Source organism: Panthera onca, chromosome A1 (genome assembly GCF_046562875.1).
Source record: "Panthera onca isolate mPanOnc1 chromosome A1, mPanOnc1 haplotype 2, whole genome shotgun sequence".
Lineage (NCBI taxonomy): Eukaryota > Metazoa > Chordata > Mammalia > Carnivora > Felidae > Panthera > Panthera onca.
Window position 1 is genome coordinate 82,879,503 of NC_138339.1, and position 24,294 is coordinate 82,903,796.

A 24,294-nucleotide genomic window follows, 5' to 3' on the forward strand; every position below is an offset into this window, starting at 1 on the left:
AACAAAAAGGAAAACCACAGGCCCAAAAAGGTATAGCTCAGACCAAGTTCCCAAACTGGAGCTTAATATCCAATCTAATTGCATTTTCACCTTCCACCAGAAATATGGCCTTACCTAGTTATTCAGGAAATTTTCCTTTCCGTCAATGCCAATAAGTCTGCCACTTGAGTCCTCTCTATCCTCTAGAGAAAGATGAGGTATTCTGCATGATAACACCTCATACTTTTTCCCCTAGAAAACAGCCTTGTCTGGAACAACACACTGCTTTTGTTAATAACTCTTATGTCCCCACCCTCCTCTATAAAAACCCTTCATTTTTCACACCTCCCGGGAGTGCCTCTCTTTTTGCTAGATAAAGTGCTGCCTGACTCATGAATAGTTTAGCAAAGCCAATTAGATCTTCACATTCACTTGGTTGAATTTTGCTTTTTAACGTGTATAAAAGTACTCACTGCAAAAATATAGGAAAATGCTAAGTATAAAGAAAATAAATATCAACAGTAGTCAAAATATCCAGGGATAACCATTTTATTTTTTTTATTTATTTTTTTATTTAAAAAAATTTTTTTTAACGTTTATTTATTTTTGAGACAGAGAGAGACAGAGCATGAAAGGGGGAGGGTCAGAGAGACAGGGAGACACAGAATCCGAAACAGGCTCCAGGCTCTGAGCCATCAGCACAGAGCCTGACGCGGGGCTTGAACTCACGAACCGCGAGATCATCACCCGAGCCGAAGTCGAACGCTTAACCGACTGAGCCACCCAGGCGCCCCCAGGGATAACCACTTTAGCATATTGGTTAATATTTCCACAAAACTATGGGGCGCCTGGGCGGCTCAGCTGGTTAAACATCCCACTCTTTGTTCCAGCTCAGGTCATGATCTCAGGGTTTGTGAGACTGATGTCCGCATCCGGCTGTGTGCTAACAATGCTGAGCCTGCTCCGGATTCTCTCTCTCCCTCTCTCTCTTCCCTTCTGCTCATGCATAAGTGTGCACACACAGTCTCTCTCAAAAATATATAATCTTTAAAAAAATATTTCTGGGGCGACGGAGTGGCTCAGTCAGTTGAGCGTCCAACTTCAGCTCAGGTCGTGATCTCGTGGTCCTTGAGTTCGAGCCCCGAGTCGGGCTCTGTGCTGACAGCTAAGAGCCTGGAGCTTGTTTCAGATTCTGTGCCTCCCTCCCTCTCTCTCTGACACTCCCCCGTTCATGCTCTGTCTCTCTCTGTCTCAAAAATAAATAAAAATGTTAAAAAAAAAAATATTTCTGCAAAACTACTCTGTATGCAGTAAGTGATTCATTTCTCAAGACATGAGGCAGCCTTAAAATTTAGAACCAAATAGATCCAGTTCAAATTCTACTTCTAACAGTAAGTAGCTGCTACACGGGCATGTTAGTTAATGTCTCTGGGCCCAGGTTCCTTCCCTTATAAATGAGGGTAATAATTATTTTGTAGAATTAATGAGAATTAAGGAAGATGACGTATATGTTTGTACACAGTAGGTATATAACAAGTCATATTGCTATTTTGCTATTATATTTAAACTGATCTCTATGCCTGTTTTCTTATGTTTTAAATATGTAGAATCTGAGCTTATGAGACTTTCTAGTATTGATAAGACAAGTCTTAGCAGAGTATTGATATATAACTGGTTTTGTTAGAGAAGCTAGTTCCAAAGTATTTACTAAGTTTGAGCTTTCTACAGACCCTCAGCCGATCAAATTTTTTCACTGCAAAAGCAAAATTTTATTTTCTTGCAACATTTTTTGAATGAGTCATCATCTGAAGAGTTGAACTACCCAAAATGATCCAAAAACATGCAAATACAGAAGCTGAATTCATTATTAGTAATATTGGCCATTGGATTTAGAAATGACTAGGGAGGTAAGAAGATCTCAGACTCTGCTTATATGGAAAAACTGAGGTTTTGGTACCCTAAAGATATATAATTTCTGATGAATATATGGTATTCTATACCTTTTACTGCAAAATATTTTAAAAAGAGGATCTAAATACATGAGAATTTATGTATTTTAGAATGACATTTCTGTGATTATTCTGTATTGGGGCTAATTGAGTTTACAAATGACAAACCTTGTGATGCCACCGACTTTTATATTAAAATGTTTTAGTTGGATGTTTCCCTTTTAAAATAAAATCTGTGCAAAAAATAAAAGCTTTATCCCAAGACTACCTCATTGAAGTTCCAGATGATGCCTGTGTGAAATTCAGCTATTTTGTTTTGGATAATGAATTAGCTGAATTTGTTGCAATTAAATAACTAACGATGAGGAAGTCCACTAGTGTTGTAGCCTCTGCAAAACTTTTTAGACAATTTGTCAAGTATTTTGGGTTTATCTGAAATAAAACCACATTCCCCAATCCTTTTTCTTGTTAATATTTATTCCGTGTATATTTCTTATAATTTAAATTTCTCATTTCATTTATACCGTTAGTCATTATGTACTTTATAAGCACTACTTTATATTCAAAAATAACATATCCCTAAATAAAATAGATCACATTCTACCCCATCTCCATCATTTTTAGTCTGTTCCATTGCCCCGCTTTCTTGTATTCACAGCACTTCTCACCATGCGATCTTTTATAAAGTATACTTGCTTATGTGTTCTTAAATGAGATAAAAACTCCATGAGGGCAGAGACTTTGACTTGTTGCAATTGTATCCCCAGCTTCCACAGCAGTGCCTTTTACGTATCAAACATTCAAGAATATATATGCACTGACTGAATGAATGATTCGATAGTGGGAAAATGCATGTCTCTCTAGGAAGAGTAGAATATGTAAGTTTTAGTCAGTTATAAGTACTTAGGTTGACAGAGGTGATAGAGGAATTCAAGGAAAATTCTGCCTTCTTCACATATAAATAAGGGATATGGGATGACACTTTTAAATTTGGAAGTTACAATTTCCAGGTCAGTGTGTTGACAAGGGTGGAGGGAAGGTGGTGAATTCTTGTTGCCGCCACCCTTGTTCACAGTGGTCTATGTGGTTTGGGATCGCCTTTGCAGCTCTTGGTTACAGTGAGAAGCAGCAGGATGCTTGAGTACTCTCTGAGGGGTGCGGTTTTGTTCAGCTTTCAAACCATAGAGAAGTGTGAAAATCAGGTCACACCTCATGCAAATTAAATAACAAAACACTCTATACCTAGTTTAACAATACCCTAGTTTTCCTACTGCTGTATTTCATTTTACCTATAAATGAGAATTATTATTTTTGGTTTAGGATCACAACTTGAGGTGTTTTTTTTTTCTTTATTTGTGAGGATGTGACATGCTTTTTATTCTTATTCCACAGAATGGATTGGGGAGATAAATATTCCCATACTTCTTTTGACCTACATTGTTTGTTAAACTCACTTCCTGGAGACTTGGAGTTTAAGCAGATCTTCAGTGACATTGATGAAAAGATAGAACAAAATGCTACAAGGTAAATATTGTTAATTATTTAAAACTAGTTGGTTTCATGTTTCATTTACACAAACTTTACCTGGTCTAGTTTTAGTGTTTTCTACTCTTAGATCATTTTAGGTTTTCATATTATTAATTTTCCTGAAAAAAATTGATTAAACCCTCTTCCCTAGAATTTAACATTATTAGTACTTTAAGACTCAAGGGGTTCCTGGGTGGCTCAGTCCTTTAAGCGTCCGTCCGTCTTTGGCTCAGGTCATGATCTCGTGGTTCATGAGGTTCGAGTCCCACATCAGGCTCTCTGCTATCACTGAGGAGCCCGCCTACTAACCTCTGTTTCCCTGTCTCTGCCTTTCCCCACACGTGCAACACTCTCTCAAAAATAAATTAAAAAAAAACTTTTTTAAGCAAATGTGACTCAAAAATTTAGGCACTGCCTTCAAATAGGTAAATTAAAGTTTATTGAATTTCTACTAATGTTTTCTTAGAGTTTGCCAATATTGATGACCTGGATTTTCATTAATATGTTTAGAGTTAAGCAGCTTCACTTGATAGATAAGCACAGAAATTAAAAATTTCAAATTACAGTATTAAAATGGTAGTATAAGGCCATGCATTGCTTGAGTTGTTGAAAGAGACCAAAAAAAAATGCATTATTTTTATGTAACATTTGTCATTATAAGTCACCTTCCCACGTGGAAGTCCAGAGACTCCATAGAGAGTTGCTCTGCAAGATTAATCTTTATCACCTACTCCAAAAGTTAGTGCTACCAAACATTAGGAGTAATGGGACAGTTAAGCAGTTTGCCATTAGATGGAAGAGACTTTGTCTTTATATGTGTTTTGGGTCCTAGAATCAGTTCACCTATTTGGATCCTTTTGGTCAAAGGTTCTAATAATTCACCTCATGTAGATTATAAATATGCAAACCACAGTACAAATTTCTAATATAGCATGAGACATAGTATTTCCTTTTTTAAAATTTAAGGTATAGTTAATATTGAATTGTCCAAGAAACCGAACCAAGCAAGTGAAATGTTCCTATCTATGATTTTTTTTCATGTTTTATATAAGAATGCAGTCTATTTTTTGTCATAACAAAGGGCATAAATAACTTAAATTCAGAAGAAAGCATATTTTGGGGGAATTATAATTAAAACCAAAATCTCCCATCCCAGACATTCCCTCTACAAAGGCAGAAGAGAATAAAAACACTTCTGTTATTCAACAGGCGTTAAACCAGAATGCGTTGCATATCACAGGCTGTCTGCTAAGAGATTGGCAAGTCAGAGCTGGGCATCGCACCTCTTCATATAACCTGGTAGATACAATCTATAACAAACATATTTTCAAGATAAACAGTAGCTAGTCCTCACGTAGAGGATTTGGCATGGCAGCATATTTTTTCACGCATAGTTCATCCTAATTTTACCTGTGTTAGAGGATACCTTCGTTAGCTAATTGTCTTTATCCTGAGGACAAACACACTTCTCCTATCTTTAGGACAGTGATTTTGCAGATTGGAACAAAGCAACCACTGAAATTAGTCCTTGCCCTTCATCAGGAACTGGAGCCAGGAGCCATTGCGCTTGGTGTTTGCATTTGGAAAAGATGGCTTCCAGGTTCTTGAGATAGTCCTGGTTGAGAAAGCTGACAAAAGATCTAATCTAGTCTTCTAAGGGATATATTTCAAAGAGATGAAAAAATACTTAAAATTATAAATTTCAAAGATAAATAAGTAAAAGGAAGAGAGGGAAATCCATTCCCTTATTTTCAACAGAGAGAATTAAGCCTTTTATTTTTGATTTGCATTGCCCTTACAATATATATACATATATACGTATATACATACATCTATATGTGAGTATATATATATATATATATATGCATACACACATACATATGTGTATGTGTTTATGTATAGTTTTTTTAAAGATAGCATATATGTATGATTTAACCATACTCTAGAGTGTGTATTATAATTTGTATATAAATATAAAATAACTGTGTTAAACTTTAGTATAATTACATATTATGTAATTTATATATTATATATTTGGATATTTTATGGCACAGTTTTTAACCCAAAGAAACTTATAAATGAAAATAGTATTAGCTTAAATATATTTGTAAGTAATTTATCTAAATGCCAGAGATGGTTATATTAAAACAAATTTTAAATAATTTTTAAAAGGTAACCTTTTTTCATAATAGCATTTAGGCTTTTTCAAAATAAAACAAATCACTGAACTCTGATGCTTTTGTTATAGAATGCTTCGTTTTTATTTGCTATACCATCTGTAGTTAATTTCCTGCCCTACCTGGTCAATAAGAAATCATGCTCAGAAGTACAACAGTGATTAAAATATTGTATTTTGCATTCATAAGTTGTTATTTAGGTCAAAACTCATGTTATTAAAAAGGAAATATGACATGGAATATAAGGATATAATTTTTAAATTAAAAATATTTTATTGCCCATATATTAAAACAAACCTAGAACAGAACCACCTCAAGTGACCATTGATCTTCACAAGGGATAAAATAAGGGAGTAGCTATATGTGCTGTATGCTACATTTAGAATAAAGTCTATTTTTCATCAAATTCAATTATGTTTTTATTATACTCTAGAGAATAAACATAATAGTATAGGGTGTATATATTTTTTAGAATAAAATACTGAATAATAACCATGGCTCAGAAGAATGTAAATCATTTATGCACTCATTTATTGCCTTCTAACAGAATAGCTTTTAGAAAATTGTATGTCATGACGAATCAGTTATGCCACACTTACACTGCAGTAGTTGAATTACCCTTGGCATTTTTGTATTCTAACAGTTCTATTTATCTCTCAATGGTGTACATTGAATAAGTAATGAACATCTGTATGATATGGGTTTACCAGATACTTTTTAAAGGAAAAAACACTAGTAATTCATTTTTAAATATGGTATTTTTCCTTACCCTTGAATTTTTAAAGTTGTGTTTCTAGCAGTGACCCTGAATTCTAAGTATAAAATCCTTCCCTCTTCTTAATATCATCAGGTTTTACGAGCCACAGGGTCTTTTGTTTCCCCAAAGCAGTGATTCACCAGAATGGAGTAGAGTGCCCAGGGGTCAGTGAACCTTCACCTGCCCTTCAAGAGAGGCTGTCATTCTCTCAGACCATTTTCTCTTCTACATCATCATTTCCATTCAAGTCAGAGCTAGGTGACTCTTAAGTCTGACCGTGGAAATCAGTGATCGCAAATTATTTACTTTTAACACATATCAAAATTGGTAACAAGAAGGTAAGTAACTTGCCAAAGAGGAATACTATGAATGTTGTACCCACATTAGTTCAGTAACTGAAAACTGCACGTCGCTGAAATATTTTTGAGCTAAATGGATCTTAATAGTTGAAAAAGATACTGAAGAGTAGAAGTTTTATTGGAATCACAATAAGAATATTTTTTTTGCTCTGAACTTTCAGTTGGATAGATACAATTTTATCATTAAAAGTTTATTTTACCTTTCTGTTTTCTAAATATAGAAGGTCTTTGTGTGTCCTTCAAGACCTAAGTTTTACCTACAAAAACAACAAGAAGTGTTATCATAGATAATATTTGCCTTAATCCAGGAGAGGCCTGCGGGGTGCAGAGCATTAACTTTAAATTGTGACAGGACATTAGATACATGGTTTCTGTAAATTTAGTCATGCTTATTTACAGAGGATACATATTCCATACATTACATTTATTTTCCACATAATGCTTAATTTTTTTATATTTATATATGAAGTCTTGGGGGGAAGTTTTCCACATGATGGCCTAAAGTTCTGAAAGAAATAACCAAAAGAAATCTTCAAATAAGCTGTCAACATTGGGCTTGTCATGGTAGAACCACAAATCTGCCAGTGGACACACATATTCACGTTAATATATTTTATGGCCATAGCAAATCAGATAAAGTGAAAATTAGTCATTTCATACACTGTACTATTACTATTTGTGGCAGTATTTTGGCACTTACTTAGGAATAAAAATGGGATACTAATATATACATACTCCTTTTTTAAGTTTAGTGTTTGTACTTCTCTCATGTGTTTCTCTATTCTCATGTATCCGTCTGACAGAATCTGTACCTCTTCTCCTAAATTACTCCACAAGACTAGGCTACATGGAAAAGAAACCCGAAAGCTTTCCCCATCTATCCTTGAACCTAGAGTGAGACTTAAATAGGCATTTTCCGTTTCCCCCATCAGGGCTCTTGTCCTTCTCAGAATGAATAATGCCTCCAGGCAAACAGCATCCTGGGCCTCAGCTCTGTAACCTAAACTTTCCATGACTCCATTTACATTTGCTGCTTTTTAAACTTATCTGGTCCTCCTACTGAAGCTCTCAACCTAAAGTCTAGTGATGCGTGCAGGTAGAAGTGGAGATAGGCGAGAAGACAGGAAAGATGAGCCATGTTTCATGGTGGCTTGCGAACCTGCTTTCTTCCCTCGTTTTTTTCTCTGTTAGCTCCTTATTTGAATGTCTATGGTGTTCCTAACTCTTTTCTGCATAGTCCTGTGTTGTGTGCCTGCAATACTGCCCTTAGACCTCTGCTTTAGGTAAGGTAAAGTACCTTATCAGATGATTATTAAGTGATCCTTTCAAGAAACACATGGGTTTTAAGTGTTTGACATTTTTAAAAAGTGTAACTTTTATTTTTATGTGTGTTAGCTTCAGCTGCTCTTGGTCCAGAATGTATAAGGCAATAACGGGTTTTTATTTGATGATTTCTTTTTATTTTTTTAATGTTATTTTTGAGAGAGAGAGAGAGAGAGAGAGAGAGACAGAGTGTGAGCAGTAGAAGGGCAGAGAGAGAGAGGGAGACACAGAATCTGAAGCAGGCTCCAGGCTCTGAGCTGTCAGCACAGAGCCCAATGCAGGGCTCGAATCCATGAACCACAAGATCATGATCTGAGCAGAAGTTGGACACTTAACGGACTGAGCCACCCAGGTGCCCCAAATTTAAGATATTTTTAAGGATTATTATTGTCATTATCTTTCCATGAGAAATAGCAGGAAGCAAGTGTCTGCTTGTTCGTATGTTGTTATGATAACAAAAATAGAACAATAGTATACTAAATATCCATCCAACAATAAGATTGAGCCAACAATAGTTAGGCCCCTGTTTCTCAGGGAGAAAGGTAGTTAATTGGCCACTAGGAAGTAAGTCCTCTTGAGCTAAGAATCAAGGGTGCCTGGTGAAGACCTGGCTCACCTCTGAGGGAAAGAATAGGACAGAGATACTAAAAGAGAACTGAGCCACGGTAATGAGATGTGACTGCTGTGGCTGGCTCATCTTTCCTGTTAGATCCATGCCCTGAGATCTAACCCAACCCTGCCAGTTTTCCCTGGAACACGCCTAGTCAGGGATTCAGCAGAGTCAACACGTTGTCTAAAAATAGTCACTATCAGGGGCACCTGGCAGGCTCAGTCAGAGCAGCATGTGACTTGATCTTGGGGTCTTGAGTTCGAGCCCCATGTTGGGTGTAGAGGTTACTTACTTACTTACATAAACAAAGAAACTTCTAAAAAAATAAAAAGAGGGGCACCTGTGTGGCTCAGTCAGTTAAGCATCCAACTCTTGATTTCAGCTCAGGTCATGATCTTGTCATTTGTGAGTTTCCAAGTTTGAGCCCTGCATCAGGTGCTGTGCTGACAGTGGAGCCTTCTTGGGATTCTGTCTCTCCCTCTCTCTCTGCCCCTCCCCTGCTCACTCTCACACACACACTCTCTGTCTCAAAATAAATAAACCCTAAAAATATATATTTTTAAAAAAATCAAAAGAGTCCCACTAACACAACACAGCCTTTGTTAATTACAGTCCTAATTTTAGAATGTCTGGACTAAATATTTTTCTTTGGGATGGTAAGGGAGCTGAGGGGTGGATCGGGGGATTTGGAAACTGGGATTATTACTTCCTTCATCTCTACTTTAAAGACTTCAAGTGCTCAGGGCATCTGGGTGGCTCAGTCAGTTAAGCATCCAACTCTTGGTTTTGGCTCAGGTCATGATACCACAGTTTGTGAGTTTGGCCCCGTGTCAGGCTCCATGCTGACATTGAAGAGCCTGCTTGGAATTCTTTCTCTCCCTCTCTCTCTCTCTGCCCCTCCCTTGCTCGCGCTCTCTTTTTCTCTCAAAATAAATAAATAAACATTAAAGACTTCAGCTGCTCAACACTGCCTTAAATAGTCCTGGCACAAAGTAGTCTAGAAGACAGTCAATTAGGCATCTATTGTGTTTGCTTTATCTTTAACTAGTGTGAGGCTAGATGAGTAGTATGTGATAGAAGATGCTGTCATCAAATGCTAGTTTTCTTTTCTATTATGTATTTGAAAATACATACATGAGTATGACTCATGGAAGATTTCAGACAGCAGAGAAAGGCATATATGAGGAAAAGTTCAGTACAGAAGGGTAGGCTCTGACCCTCGTAGTCTTATTCTTCAGAAGTAACCTATATGGTTAAATTATTGTAAAACTATCCAGAAGTAGTCTCTGCATATGTATGCATGCACCCAAACATACTTTACCTTTTTATACAAATGGGAACTATATGATGTACTATAGTTAGGTTTTTTTTTTTACCTAATACATTTTTTAAATCTCTCCATATAATTTTACCTCATCTTTTAGATTTCACTCATTTAGGTGTGCAACAATTTATTAAGCCATTTCCCTCTTTTTTCTTAAGTTTTTTTGTTTTTGTTTTTGTTTTGAGAGAGAGGTAGAGAGAGGTGAGAGAGTATCCCTGCCCTGTCAGTGCAGACCCCAATATGGTGTTCGAATTCACACCGTGAGATCAGGACCTGAGTCAAAGTCGAGTCAGATGTTTAACCGACTGAGCCACCCAGGCACCCCAAGCCAATTCCTTCTTTTTTTTTTTTTTTTTTTAATTTTTTTTTTTTAACGTTTATTTATTTTTGAGACAGAGAGAGACAGAGCATGAACGGGGGAGGGTCACAGAGAGAGGGAGACACAGAATCTGAAACAGGCTCCAGGCTCTGAGCTGTCAGCACAGAGCCCGACGCGGGGCTCGAACCCACGGACCGCGATATCATGACCTGAGCCGAAGTCGGACGCTTAACCGACCGAGCCACCCAGGCGCCCGCCAATTCCTTCTTGATGAATGTTATATTCTTTGCCGTCTCTCTGCCTTTACTTCACACATGCATGCATATGTGCATTCTTCCTTCATTATGAGAGTTTATCTACAAGATGATTTCTTAGAAGTTGTACACTTAGTGGGGCGCCTGGGTGGCGCAGTCGGTTAAGCATCCGACTTCAGCCAGGTCACGATCTCGCGGTCCGTGAGTTCGAGCCCCGCGTCAGGCTCTGGGCTGATGGCTTGGAGCCTGGAGCCTGTTTCCGATTCTGTGTTTCCCTCTCTCTCTGCCCCTCCCCCGTTCATGCTCTGTCTCTCTCTGTCCCAAAAATAAAAATAAAAAACGTTGAAAAAAAAAAAAATTAAAAAAAAAAAAAAAAAAAAAGAAGTTGTACACTTAGCTGTTGAAACATTGTTCTCCAGCAATGCTAAAACTGTCTTCTTTCCCAGAGGCAGTATAGAACAATGCATGCTGTATGTGCCTTCCTACATGGATGTTGTTAAACCCTCACTTGTAACTTCCAGTCAAACCTGTTGTCCAGCACAATGATTGAATTTATCCAGGAAATGGAAATAAAGATGTAGACTAGTCTCACAACCTTGAGATCATGACCTGAGCTGATATCAAGAGTCCAACGCTTAACCAACTGAGCCACCCAGGCACCCCCCAAGTTAGATGTAAATTTAAGAGAGAGGAAAAAAAAGATGTGCTTTGGGATCTAATGCCAGGCTGACTCCGATCAGTTCCAGCTTACTCTTGTACTCCCAGGATGACTCTGCCATTGATTAGAAGCTGGGGGAGTATTTCACATTTGAAATTTTTTGAAAGCGCTGTAGACTTTTAGATTGGCATAACCCCTATACTAGGTGTGAACTTTCTTGAAGCTGTCTGAACCATGCAAGAGCCTCTCTAAATTGCTGTTGTGAGGATTAGTGATATAAAGCAATAAATAACAGAGTCCTAACTCAAAAGTTTCTTTCTTTGTTTTTTACAGTTTATTCATTTTGAGAGAGAGAGAGAGAGAGAGAGAGAGAGAGAGAGAGAGAGAGAGAGAGAAGGGGCAGGGGCAGAGAGAATCCCAAGCAGGCTCTGTCAGTACAGAACCCAATGCAGGGCTCGAACCGACAAACTGCGAGATCATGACCTGAGCCAAAACTAAGAGTCAGATGTTCATCTGACTGAGCCACCCAGGCACCCCAAAAGTTTCTTTCTTCCTACATTCCTCATAGAATAACTGAACATAACAACATGAATCTTGGGAGGTTATTTGTATATTTCAGATGAGACATAAAAAGAAACTGAACCCAGTCTTTCACAGTAAGAATTGAAAGGGGAGGATACATTTAAGAAAAGATTTAAACAGATAGTGTTAACAGGATTTGGTGTTGAGGATGTTTTTTCCTTGCAACTATACTTAAGACATTTTGAAATGACCAAAATCTCTTTGAAATAAAAGACAGTTTGGCATAGATGTTTAATTTCTTACTATACTTTTTAGCCATTAAAATAGTTTTATGAATCCTTTTCTCAACCTTTTAGAAAGTACTATCCCAAAATACGTTTGTTTCAGGAAAATAAGCTTTTATTTTATGGCTGGCTTATAGTTTAATTACTAATTTTTATATATCAGCCCTCTTCCCTATTAATTACTTATTAATTCCTAGGAATTTTACTAATCTAGTTAGATAAATTGGACTTAGCTAAAAACTGGAAAACTGTTTATCTCATAACTATTTGTGCTTTTAAACATGTGATAGATTGAAAAAGGTTTTTCTTTAGACTGAATTTATGTTGTGGGTAAACAGTATAAACAAGAGCATTAAAAATATGAAATGAATTTTTTTAATGTTTAGATTTCTCTTACTGTAAAAATCTTAATCTCTACCATGACACCTCTACTCTGATTTTAAAAATAAAAATAGAAATTCTAGCTTTCCATGAAAGCATACCAAAATGTTTTCTACAACCTTTACATCAAAAACATTGTCATAATTTTCCCCAATGGAACATACTTTTTTTTTCCTTTGAATTATTATGTGGTTGAATAATAAAGACTCTGTGTTTTAAATCTTGAAAGAACTTTTACAATAAAGTTTCTAGATTTTATGTCATAAATATTCTCTTCTCTTTTCCTCAGTTCCTCTCCCTATCCTCACCGATACCAGCCTGATGTTAATAGGCTCTTACACTTTTGTTATTCAATGCTGTCTAACTGTAAGACATCTCAGTCCTTTTTTGGAAGTAAGATACACACCTACATGCATACATAAATATAGTTGTGACCATAAAAATAAACTATTTTTCATTGTCCAAATAAACATTGTTTTTAAGTGACATGGCAATAATGTTAGATGATCACTAAATTCTCAGGGGTCAGATGTCAGGGAATTCTAAGAACAGTGATCCCATTAGTTTTCTTTTTTCTTTTAAAATTTTTTTTTTAATGTTTATTTAATTTTGAGAGAGAGAAAGATAGAGTGCAAGCAGGGGAGAGGCAGAGAGAGAGGGAGACACAGAATTGGAAGCAGGCTCCAGGCTCTGAGCTGTCAGCACAGAGCCTGACATGGGGCTTCAACTCATGAACCACAAGATCATGACCTGAGCTGAAGGCAGTCACTTAAGCGACTGAGCCACCCAGGCGCCCCCCATTAACTTTCTTAAAGCATCAATATCCTTGCATATAATTTCCTTTTCTATAAGTTTTCTATACCTTTCAAGGCACATTTAGCAGCTGCCTCCTGTGTAGTCCCTTAGCACTGTACACACCTCTTATCAAGTCTTATTGTAATGAAGTTATTTATTTACAGGTCTGTCTCTCTCATTAGACAGAATTCCTTTAGAGATGGGACCCTGTCTTACTCACATTTGGATCCCAAGTATATATCACAGTGCCTGCCACATATTCAGCATTCACTTAATGTTGATCGAACATGTCTTCATTCAATAAGTAATTTTTACACTCAGGGTACCCAGGGGTGAATGTTGAATGAGAAAACCACCACAGATATCTTCTAAAAAAGAATATTGCATATTGCATTTTAAAAATGGTTTGTAAATCTGATTTACACACAGCCTGTCAGTAATGTATGCAGTCATACACGTCATTAACTTGGATAATTCAGAGTCATTATAATTAAGTACATTGGGTTCAAATTTATTAAGAAATGTTGAGACATATGAAAAGGCATAAAGGGTATTAATGATAAACATTCATACACTCATCATCCAGTTTAAAGAATAAAACAATACCAGGACTGCAAAGGCTCACTATATGCCTTTCTCCAATATCATCCACTTTCTCATCTCCATCCTGGATTTGGTGATGGTGATCACTCCAGCACATTTCCTTCTACTTCGACTACCTATGCTTATAATTCCTTATAATAAGGTGTACTGATGCATGGCAGATTTTCAAACTGTTGTGTGGATAGTATCGTACTGTGTGTATTTATTTGTACCTTTTCCTCTCAACAGTGTATTTGTAAGATTCATCCATGTTGATAGCTACATTTCTACTTTTATTTTCATGGCTCTCTCCCACTCGGTGAATTAACTATTTAATAATTTAATAATTTAATAATTTTCTTGTTGATAGACATTTAAGATGGTTTCAGTGGATAAGGCTAAAAAAATGCTTTTAAAAGTTCTTCTAATAAAAAAAAAAAAAGTTCTTGCTAATGATCCCAGGGTCATGGGATTGAGCCCCACTGGGCATGGAGCCTGCTTGAGATTCTATCTCCTTCTTCCTCTGCCCCTCCCCCACTTGTGTGCCTATGCTCGCTCGCGCTCTCTCTCTCTCTCATGTTCTCTTGCTCTCAAAAAAAAAGTCCTTGCTAAGCCAACTAATGGTGTAAATTTGGGAATTTAAACTAGGGAAGAGATTCTACATCTGTTTTTAGACTGTTTACATTTTTGGGCTAATGTCTAGGATCTAACAATAAAAGTGTTAATTGGATTTCTATTTGTTGAATTATCTTGGTAGTTTTTTTTTATGACTGACCTTTCTTCTAAAGAAAATTTGAAGCATCTTACAGTTAATCAGAAAACACTTAAACCCGAATAAAGACAAGTACCTTGTTATTTCAAAAATCCTAGACTAGGGTCTTTCATCATCTACCTCTGAAGTTATATAGACCTCCTCCCATCCAAGATTATGATCCGCATCAGCAATATTACTACTACACATATATGAAAATAATTTTAGGGGCGCCTGGGTGGCTCAGTCGGTTAAGCGGCCGACTTCAGCTCAGGTCATGATCTCGCAGTCCATGAGTTCTAGCCCTGCGTCGGGCTCTGTGCTGACAGCTCAGAGCCTGGAGCCTGCTTCAGATTCTGTGTCTCCCTCTCTCGGACCCTCCCCTGTTCATGTTCTGTCTCTCCCTGTCTCAAAAATAACTAAACGTTAAAAAAAATTTTTTAAATAAATAAGAAGAAAATAATTTTACATTTTAGGTAATTTTGAATTAATTTTGACCTCAATAAAAATTACATATCAAGCTTTCACCTTAAATTTTGAAAATAATACCTTTGTATACTAATCGGGCAATAAATCTCTACACTTCCAACTATTGTTTTGCTTTTTTAAAGCAAGATGTTTAGACAGTGGTGAATGGCAGAATGACAAGATGTTTAGCCAACTAAAAACAAAATCAGAAGTTCTGACATTGAAAGTTTTGTGACACAGCAAAGGAAACAATCAACAAAACTAAAAGGCAACCAACGGAATGGGAAAAGATATTTGCAAATGATATATCGGACAAAGGGCTAGTATCCAAAATCTATAAACAGGTCACCAAACTCCACACCTGAAAAACAAATAATCCAGTGAAGAAATGGGCAGAAAACATGAATAGACACTTCTCTAAAGAAGACATCCAGATGGCCAACAGGCACATGAAAAGATGCTCCACGTCGCTTCTCATCAGGGAAATACAAATCAAAACCACACTCAGATATCACCTCACGCCAGAGTGGCCAAAACGAACAAATCAGGAGACTACAGATGCTGGAGAGGATGTGGAGAAACGGGAACCCTCTTGCACTGTTGGTGGGAATGCAAACTGGTGCCGCCGCTCTGGAAAACATTGTGGAGGTTCCTCAAAAAATGAAAAATAGACCTACCCTATGACCCAGCCGTAGCACTGCTAGGAATTTACCCAAGGGATACAGGAGTGCTGATGCATAGGGGCACTTGTACCCCAATGTTTATAGCAGCACTCTCAACAATAGCCAAATTATGGAAAGAGCGTAAATGTCCATCAACTGATGAATGGATAAAGAAATTGTGGTTTATATACACAATGGAGTACTACATGGCAATGAGAAAGAACGAAATATGGCCCTTTGTAGCAACGTGGATGGAACTGGAGAGTGTGATGCTAAGTGAAATAAGCCATACAGAGAAAGACAGATACCATATGTTTTCACTCTTATGTGGATCCTGAGAAACTTAACAGAAACCCATGGGGGAGGGGAAGGAAAAAAAAAAAAAAGAGGTTAGAGTGGGAGAGAGCCAAAGCATAAGAGACTCTTAAAAACTGAGAACAAACTGAGGGTTGATGAGGGGTGGGAGGGAGGGGAGGATGGGTGATGGGTATTGAAGAGGGCATTTTTTGGGATGAGCATTGGGTGTTGTATGGAAACCAATGTGACAATAAATTTCATAATAAATAAATAAATAAATAAATAAATAAATAAATAAATAAATAAATAAATAAATATTTTTTAAAAATTTTATGACAAAAACTTTTTAAGTTTATTTATTTTGAGAGGGAGACCAAGAGTGTGGGTGGGGGAGAGGGAGAGAGAGAATCCCAACAGTGAGGAGCCTGAGTTGGGGCTCACTCTCATGGAGCATGAGACCATAACCTGAGCTGAAGTCAAGAGTCAGACACTTAACCGAATAAGCCACTCAGGCACCCCAAAAATCTGTGATTTTAAAAGCCAGCTCAACTGTCTTAGTTTGTATCAGTGAGGGAGGTGGTCTGAAATGCAACTAACTGCTCAGTCCCTTTATCAGTGTTTGGACAAATTACTAAAATATCTAGCCTTCAGAAGGCTTTACCCTATTTATAGATTGTGGTTATTGGCCTCTACCCAGATTCAGATGTTAGAGATTAGCCTAAAAGCTGAGTCTTGATTGAAACAGATTTAGGCAGACTCAGCACTGAGCCTTTCCAATTCACTTTGCTATAATCTATTAGGTTTCATTGAATGAGACACATGAGGATGCTATAATAAGAACCTTTGTTAAAGCGTGCCTAGAGTTAAGGTGTATGCTTCAGGTATCATGTTTCTCATCCATAGATGTGCTTACATAAGTTAAAAACATATCTGCCAATATTAAGGCTGACTTAGAGCTGGTATTCCTGAATAGAATTGTCCCATCAGGAAATTGCATGGCCTGTGGCCTAAGGAGGTATTCTTTCTCTTGTTTTCATGAAAAAGCTCTTTGAGTCTCAGAATGTTATTTGTTTCATGGTAATTCAGTTTGAATTCACTCATGCTCAGAAGTCTCCTGAAAAGCCTTCCTTAAATTGACAGTGTGTTTTATAGGCAACCCACACCTGATGATTTTTGAAGAGCCATTCATATGATGTCAGTTTTAATAATCAGTTTTGTTTCCGAAGCTTAAATAATTTTGTCACATGGTACCTATAATTAATAGCAATGATATTTTCAAAACATTAATAACCTTTTTAGTAACAGATCTTTCTTAATACTATTAAGAAGCAAATGCATAGCTGTCAATTTTGGGTGAGGGTGGTCAGCTTCAAAAGAATTTTTCTGTTAATAAGCTTTCTTGCAGTTTAGATATGCTGCCATCAGGTGGTAGTAATATGTCATATCCATGTGGCTCCACAGATGACATTCTGCTTAAGGTCATCAGTTTATACCATGAAGATTTATAATCATGAATCCACAGATTTTATATGAAAATTAAAATAACATAGTATATCCATTTAGTGTTAGAACTAAGGGTACTGTGTATATTATTTTTAAAGCAGATATGTATTGAAAGATTCAATTGGACAAGTGTTTCTGTTTTTAGTTTATTTTTTGGTAAATGAGTATTATATACTTTCTAAAACTTTAGAAAATTATAGAAAAGTAAAATGTAAAAGATCAATTTCATTACCCAAAGATAATTGCTATTAACCCTTTGTTTTGTTTCATTTCCTTCTAGTCTTTTTTTTTTTTTTTTTTTTTTTTTTAATACAGTGTTTAGTATGTTTTTGTTTTCGTTTTTTGGAATGGAGTTCCAGGGCAAGAAAAGATAGTTGGCTGTAATAACAGTGTGTATACAGCATGTATCTATGTTTTACAACTTTTAAAATTACAAGGTTTTTGTAATTGCTTTGTGACATTTTAATATCCCATTGATTGAAGTTTTCCATAATTTGTATAGTCATTCACCTATTAGTAGACTATGTTTATGATCATTAGTCAACATGAGTATCTTATCTCTGCATTCCATCTACTGCTTATCAAGAGGACCATCATTTCATTGTAGCCATGCTTGATTTTTGTTTTAACACAGAATGATTTCTGATTCATCTCAGAGTATCTAGATATCTTACATCTTGTATTTCCTCCACTGTGTGTGATAGGAAATTGCCAGAAAATCTGAGCATTCAGTTTTCAATTATGAATGAAAATATGTAGTCTCTTTGTTATTGTTTCCTATCGTAAGAATGCTTTATAATTTTGTAAACCATATTCAACCAGGTACCACATATAAACATCTCAGGTCCTGTGATATTATGACATGGAGCCATTACTTGTTTCCTACCAAAATAATCTTTTCTTTTCTTTTTTATAGCATAGAACATTGCATTAAAGAAATACAATCTGAAGTTAACAAGCAGTGTCCAGATGTGCAGCTGCAAACGACAACTGACTGTTTTGAGTGGCTAGATAACTATAATTATAATTCATCCAAGTCACCTTCCATTCCCCATGGAGATTTGATAAAATTCCTCAAAACACTGGTAAAAAAACAAAACAAAAAAATCCTTTGTTTTATAGTGAGATGGGGTGGGTGAACAGGAATATAATTCATTCAGCTTCTTATATGTAAATATTTTAGTGACCGTGTTATCCTACCATATCTAGGGGTTGGGGTTTTGTTTGGTTTCTGTATCCCCAGTGGAGTACAGTGAGCTGTTTGTTTTTTACCTTTTACAATGATTTGTATCAATAAAATGAAGTTTTATATAAATGGAGATTAAACATTATAATTCCAAAATGTGTAGATTGATATGTACCACACATTTGTCTACCAGAAAAGTTCATATTTATTATGTTTTATGTCCTTCACAACCACTCATCTTCTCTGTGCTTATTATTAAGCATAATGAGATCACCGTTGATTGTATCTTTTAAGTTGCCTTGTCTATCATTCCGTGTATTCCCAAACTGCAGGCATACCCAGTTTTTTCAAGCAAGGCAGTAATTTCTACAAGACCACTGTTAATTGATGGGGAAATACTACATTGGTCATTCTTTGATACTGACCACTCACTATGTTAGGATGTGTTTGTAGCCATGGAGTAAGAACACCCACTTTATTACCCCTATATCTACAAGGAGTAGCTTGCAACAACAGTTTCCCAAAGAAACAGCATGATTGTTAGAAAGCAGTATGTCTGTGGCTATGGGTAGCTTGCAACAACAGTTTCCCAAAGAAACAGCATGATTGTTAGAAAGCAGTATGTCTGTGGCTATGGTTTTAATTTTCTTTAGGGGGAAAAAAGGCACTGTTTTCGTCTAAACATCAAACATTGACTAAGGCAGATGTGGAAAATATCTTGAGGTTGTAGATGGCTTAGGATGACAGAATCAGATGAAAAGTTTTTGGCTATTGTTATTATTGCAGATGTCTCTTTAATGTTTACAAAGTAATAAAAGGAAGAGAAAGGAAGACTATGTGCCCTGAAGCCTATTCTTTTAAGAAAATCCCCTCACCCATTATCTCTTGAAGGTGCAGGCTTGAAGAATAAATATGGACATAGTTATTCCTTTAATTTCTATTAAGAGTCATATGTATTGAATTTCATTAATATTGATGTAATAATGCTTTCTCATTTAATTAAAAGCAAAAGCTTTTAATTATCTTTTAATCTGTCACACATAAGTCATTCTGTATTCACTGCAGGGCAAAGGCCGCTTTAGTTTTGCTCAAATTCATTAAACTGATAGGGTTGTTCCAGACCTAGGTTTTTTGTTTTGTTTTTTTTTTTTTTTTTACATAATTGATCGTGTTATTTTGAGGAAAGAACCACATTATTAAACAGATTCGGGTTGAAACGACCTTATTATCAAGTTTTTACATGCTAAAGCTGTCAATCTTAACAGCCATTTTTCATAGCTCTCTTTTTTTTAATAGAAATTTTTTAATTTATTATCTAAGTACTTAAATAAGAAACAGAGGTTCTCATTGTGACAATTATACTGAAGTTATTCTCAAACTTAAGTAGTCATACTATACACGTGTCCTGAACCTATTATTCTTTAAATATTGTTTGATCAAATATTTACAGATTTAGACTGATTAAAAGAAACCCAAGATAGAGGCACTAACATGACTTGTTTGTTTCATAGAATTTACCATTTTTTTCTAGAAGTATCAAAAGCACTAAATAGAGAGGGATGAGAGAGAGAGAGAAGCTTCAGAAAGATCAGTGCACTTTGTGGCTCTCTGGAGTGTAGTAGAAAGAGCATAGATAGGGAGAATGAAGCCACGGATTCATTCTTGGTCTTGTGCTTTACTGTGTGTGACGTTTGGAAAGTACCTTAAACATGTTGCATGTTAGTGTCCTTATCTGCAAACTGGGTTTCTAAATATCTGTATCACAGAATTTTTATTGTGAATAAGCCAAAGACTTGATAGATAAGTGCTTTTTATATAATAAAATACTATCTATCTATCTATCTGTATTACATATGGAACATTAAATTGGATAGAGCACTGCTTAGAATGGCTTGAGAGCAAATTCCTGGAATTCGCATGACTTCTGCATAATTCTGAATCATACATAATACCTGTAGTGTCTTTGTCAATAGGAAATTTCAAAGCCAGCCTTATTTAATGCCACTTGAATTTTGCTTCCAGTTTTCTTAGAATCAGCTCGTTACTACTCAGAGAATATAAACTAATTTCAGTGTTACCTGAAAGAGACAAAATTAGGAAATTCAGCATGTAAGGAGAATGTGTGCATGTAATACAAGGTCTAAAAAGAAAGTAACTTTTTATTCCTTTACTATTCATAATTATACCTATCATTGTTTTCTGGCAACACAGAAGGCATAAAGGAATAATTTTGTATCATCTTTTGGGGAATGATTCTGAGAGTATTTTTCCCCATATTGAGTTACTTATCTTTTTGGAGAGAACTGAAATATTCTCAGATTAATTTCCTAAGTAAAATATTTCTTAACATGGCTCTCAAAAAGGGACTTAAATGAAAGTTAATGTCTTTATATTATATTTTATTTCTCAGGATGGCAGGTATTAGTAACCTCTGGGCACAGACTATATTTAAAGGTCTCCATTTTGTATGTTCATTTGGGGTTCTATAATAATAGATATGCTTATTCAGGCATGAAAATTTTCTACCAGGAATCACTTAGGGACATGATCTTGAGTTTATTTTGTCAGAGGAATACATTTCAATCAACATTTTGCTATAGATTTTTATTTAGAATTTTCAAGCTGCAGCTCAGATTATATTGGGGATGGATAACAATGAGGGCTGAAAACTATATTATGTTTGGAAGGCTAACTGAAAATATAGATCATCACCTGAGCATGCATAATTTAACGGATCACAAAGCTAACCTTCTAAAATACCTGAATTGATTAAATTCCAAATGCAAAACACACACACACACACACACACAAAAACCCTTGAAGACCATTTGAGTATTGATTCTAAATTGAAATGAATTAGTATGAAATTGTGTGACTATAGAAATCATTTTTACTATTACTGTTACAGCTAATCACATTTTTCATGTTATAATTTACTTTTATTAGCAAGATTCGTTGAAGAGTGAACTAAATCAAGAAGAAGTGATACTGGATTTACTTTGGGATCTCTCCTGCCAGAGCAGCGTTTCGTTCCCGGCAACTCTAAGTGGAGCATCTTTCCATTTCCTCTCTCGGACTTCTCTTCATTCTGTGGAAGATGATTCCTCCATGGATGTACAGTCTATCTGGGATAACATAAGACTACATCTTCGACGCTTCTTAGTGAACAAATTACAAAGCCATAATGAAATCATCAATTCACAGCACAAAATTTGGTTGAAAAAGCAGTGCATACAACAACTGTTGTTTCTTTATCCAGAATCAGAAGTTATAATCAAGTACCAAAGCATACAGAATAAACTGTTGGCTGAGCTCCTGCAGAACTGTCTTCCTGCTTATAGCAGAGAATTGAATTTAGACATAATGGCTCATGGATACCAAAGTACAATGCTTAGGTTATACTCAGTGATAAAAGAAGATTTTAACACACTACACGAAATTTTAGCTCCCACCTCAACGGTGAAATTCATTAAAGAAACTTACCTGGATACTGTTGCAGAAGAAATGGCAAAGTTTCTTGAAAATTTTTGTGAGCTGCAGTTCAAAGAAAGTGCTATCCGTGTGATTAAAACAAGCAAGAGCTCCAGCAGGCATAGAGGATCAGTGCATGCTTTGGGTTAGTGATTTTTTAAATTTGTTCGGTTTGACTTAAGCCTTTTGATACCTTTAATTTTCTAACATTTTTCTATTTGGTTAAACTTACTGCAAACTTAAAACTAAATCAGAAAATAAATATTATGAAATTTTTCAGTGCACATTTCTCTTCTGCATTTCTTTTTCTGTAGGTATAGTCCTAGATGTGCTTTTCTTCCTGTTCTTTAAATTGTTAAAGATATTGAAAATGTAAGTCAAAAATGTTGCCAATAAGAGTCTTGGTTTTTTTGATTGCATAAATTGCTGGGTGAAACTGTATATATATATATATATATATATATATATATATATATATGAATCAATATTCTCATATATGTAACAGAAAAGTATAATTCTTAACCCTTTGTATCTTCCAAACCTGAAACATCATTAGGTAAAAAGAATTGTTAAAGATTTGTTGAAATTTACATGAACTAAAATTGGACGATTAGAATTGTATTCTTTTAGTCAATTCCAATAAAGAGCTATTGTGAAATGGTAACTATAAAAGTCTATATTATAATTGGTCACAGAGGCATAGCATTTTAAAAGTTCCTCTAGTATCATTTCTATAAGAATATCCATAAAGAAAAGGTGATTTGAAAATTCCTAATTTTATATAAAAGGTAAAGGAAAACAGAAAGAAATTATTGTGATATAATAAACTTTTCTGTCACCATTTTAATTTCCCACTAGTGGAGAAAAATCACGATAAAAATATTATTTTTTAAAATTATTAGTCATGCTTTTATGTAAAAATTCTGAGGTATATTTCTAAATAGGTACATAAACTATAGTTTTTAAGTGTTTGAAAATTGTTATTTGGTGAATTGCTGTCTTTGAATTTATGGTCACTTTTAAAAATTTCCATAGCTCACCATATTTTTACATACCTTCCTTAATAAAATGCCAGAATACCAAAATACTGTGATATATGAATTTTCAAGTAGTTTAATGTTTTATCTTATATTTTTTTATTTTCCTCTGGAAGCTATATCATATCACAGAACAGACATGCATCAGCCAACTTTAGGTTATGGCAGAATGCAAAGTCAGCTAATTTAGGAACATTACAGTTTTGCTCAAAGCAAATAGATTTTCATTTTAATTGTTACATAAATTTTAAATGCATGTCATGAGTATACTTATTTTCTAAAAATTTTTATATTCTCTAAAAGAATTCCTGCTTACTTGTAAAGTGTTTAAAACATGAAAGTTTTATATATGCTAAATATAGTTTATAACAGAAGAAAAGATCCATATGGTTGAAAATATGTGTAAGTTGCTATGGAGTCTTTAGGGCTGATATTGAGGTGTTTTCTCATTCGTGAAAGAAAACTATGTGTGTAGGCTTTAACACCAAAATTTGAAACATTTTCTGCAAGTCTAGGTGCACTGATCTTTCTCAAGCTCCTTTATCTAACCGTTGGTGTAAATCACTTGTTAAATTAATACTTTCCATATGCCAGGCACTGTGCCACATACATTCTTTTTCTTATTATCTCAATTTCATAAACAAAGAAAGAAGCTTAGAAACATTAACTTGCTCTGGGCCCTGTTGTACAGAGTCAGAATTCATATGTTGGTCTTCATGTCTCCAAGACCCGTGTACTTAACCATCATGTGATTGGACTTTGTTTTAAGGTGTATAGTGCTTTGTGACTTGCAAAAGAGATTTCAGACAGCACTATTCAGGTGGACTACCTGAAAATCAATTTGGTGCAGCTTTATTGAGCATTTAACATTGGCAAGGCATATAGCAGCTTCCATGTTTAAGGTTCTGAGCTAGACCCACTAGGGGAAGAAAACAAAATGAGTAACTGCTTCTAATGTAGTATAAGAACTGCTAAACTGATTCTTAATGGATCAACCATATTTGCTACTAATATCTGACCCAATGACCAAATTTTATTTATCAAGGAAATATACTTTGAGATAAGTGAAATAACGTAATGATAAACATTCTTAATAAATATTAATACAATTACAATAAC

General features: G+C 35.4%; 1 protein-coding gene across 4 annotated transcripts in view; it reads left to right on the forward strand.

The window, feature by feature from the left end:
- KIAA0825 (KIAA0825 ortholog) overlaps nucleotides 1–24,294 on the forward strand; it is a 386,168-nt gene that overhangs the window by 43,749 nt on the left and 318,125 nt on the right. For all 4 annotated transcript variants that reach the window (XM_060637682.3, XM_060637680.3, XM_060637684.3 and 1 more), the window contains 3 exons: nucleotides 3,321–3,452; nucleotides 18,398–18,566; nucleotides 21,614–22,283. In XM_060637682.3, the coding sequence (XP_060493665.2) occupies nucleotides 3,322–3,452; nucleotides 18,398–18,566; nucleotides 21,614–22,283 (970 nt within the window). In that variant the 5' untranslated portion in view covers nucleotide 3,321. The remainder of the gene's footprint in view (nucleotides 1–3,320; nucleotides 3,453–18,397; nucleotides 18,567–21,613; nucleotides 22,284–24,294) is intronic.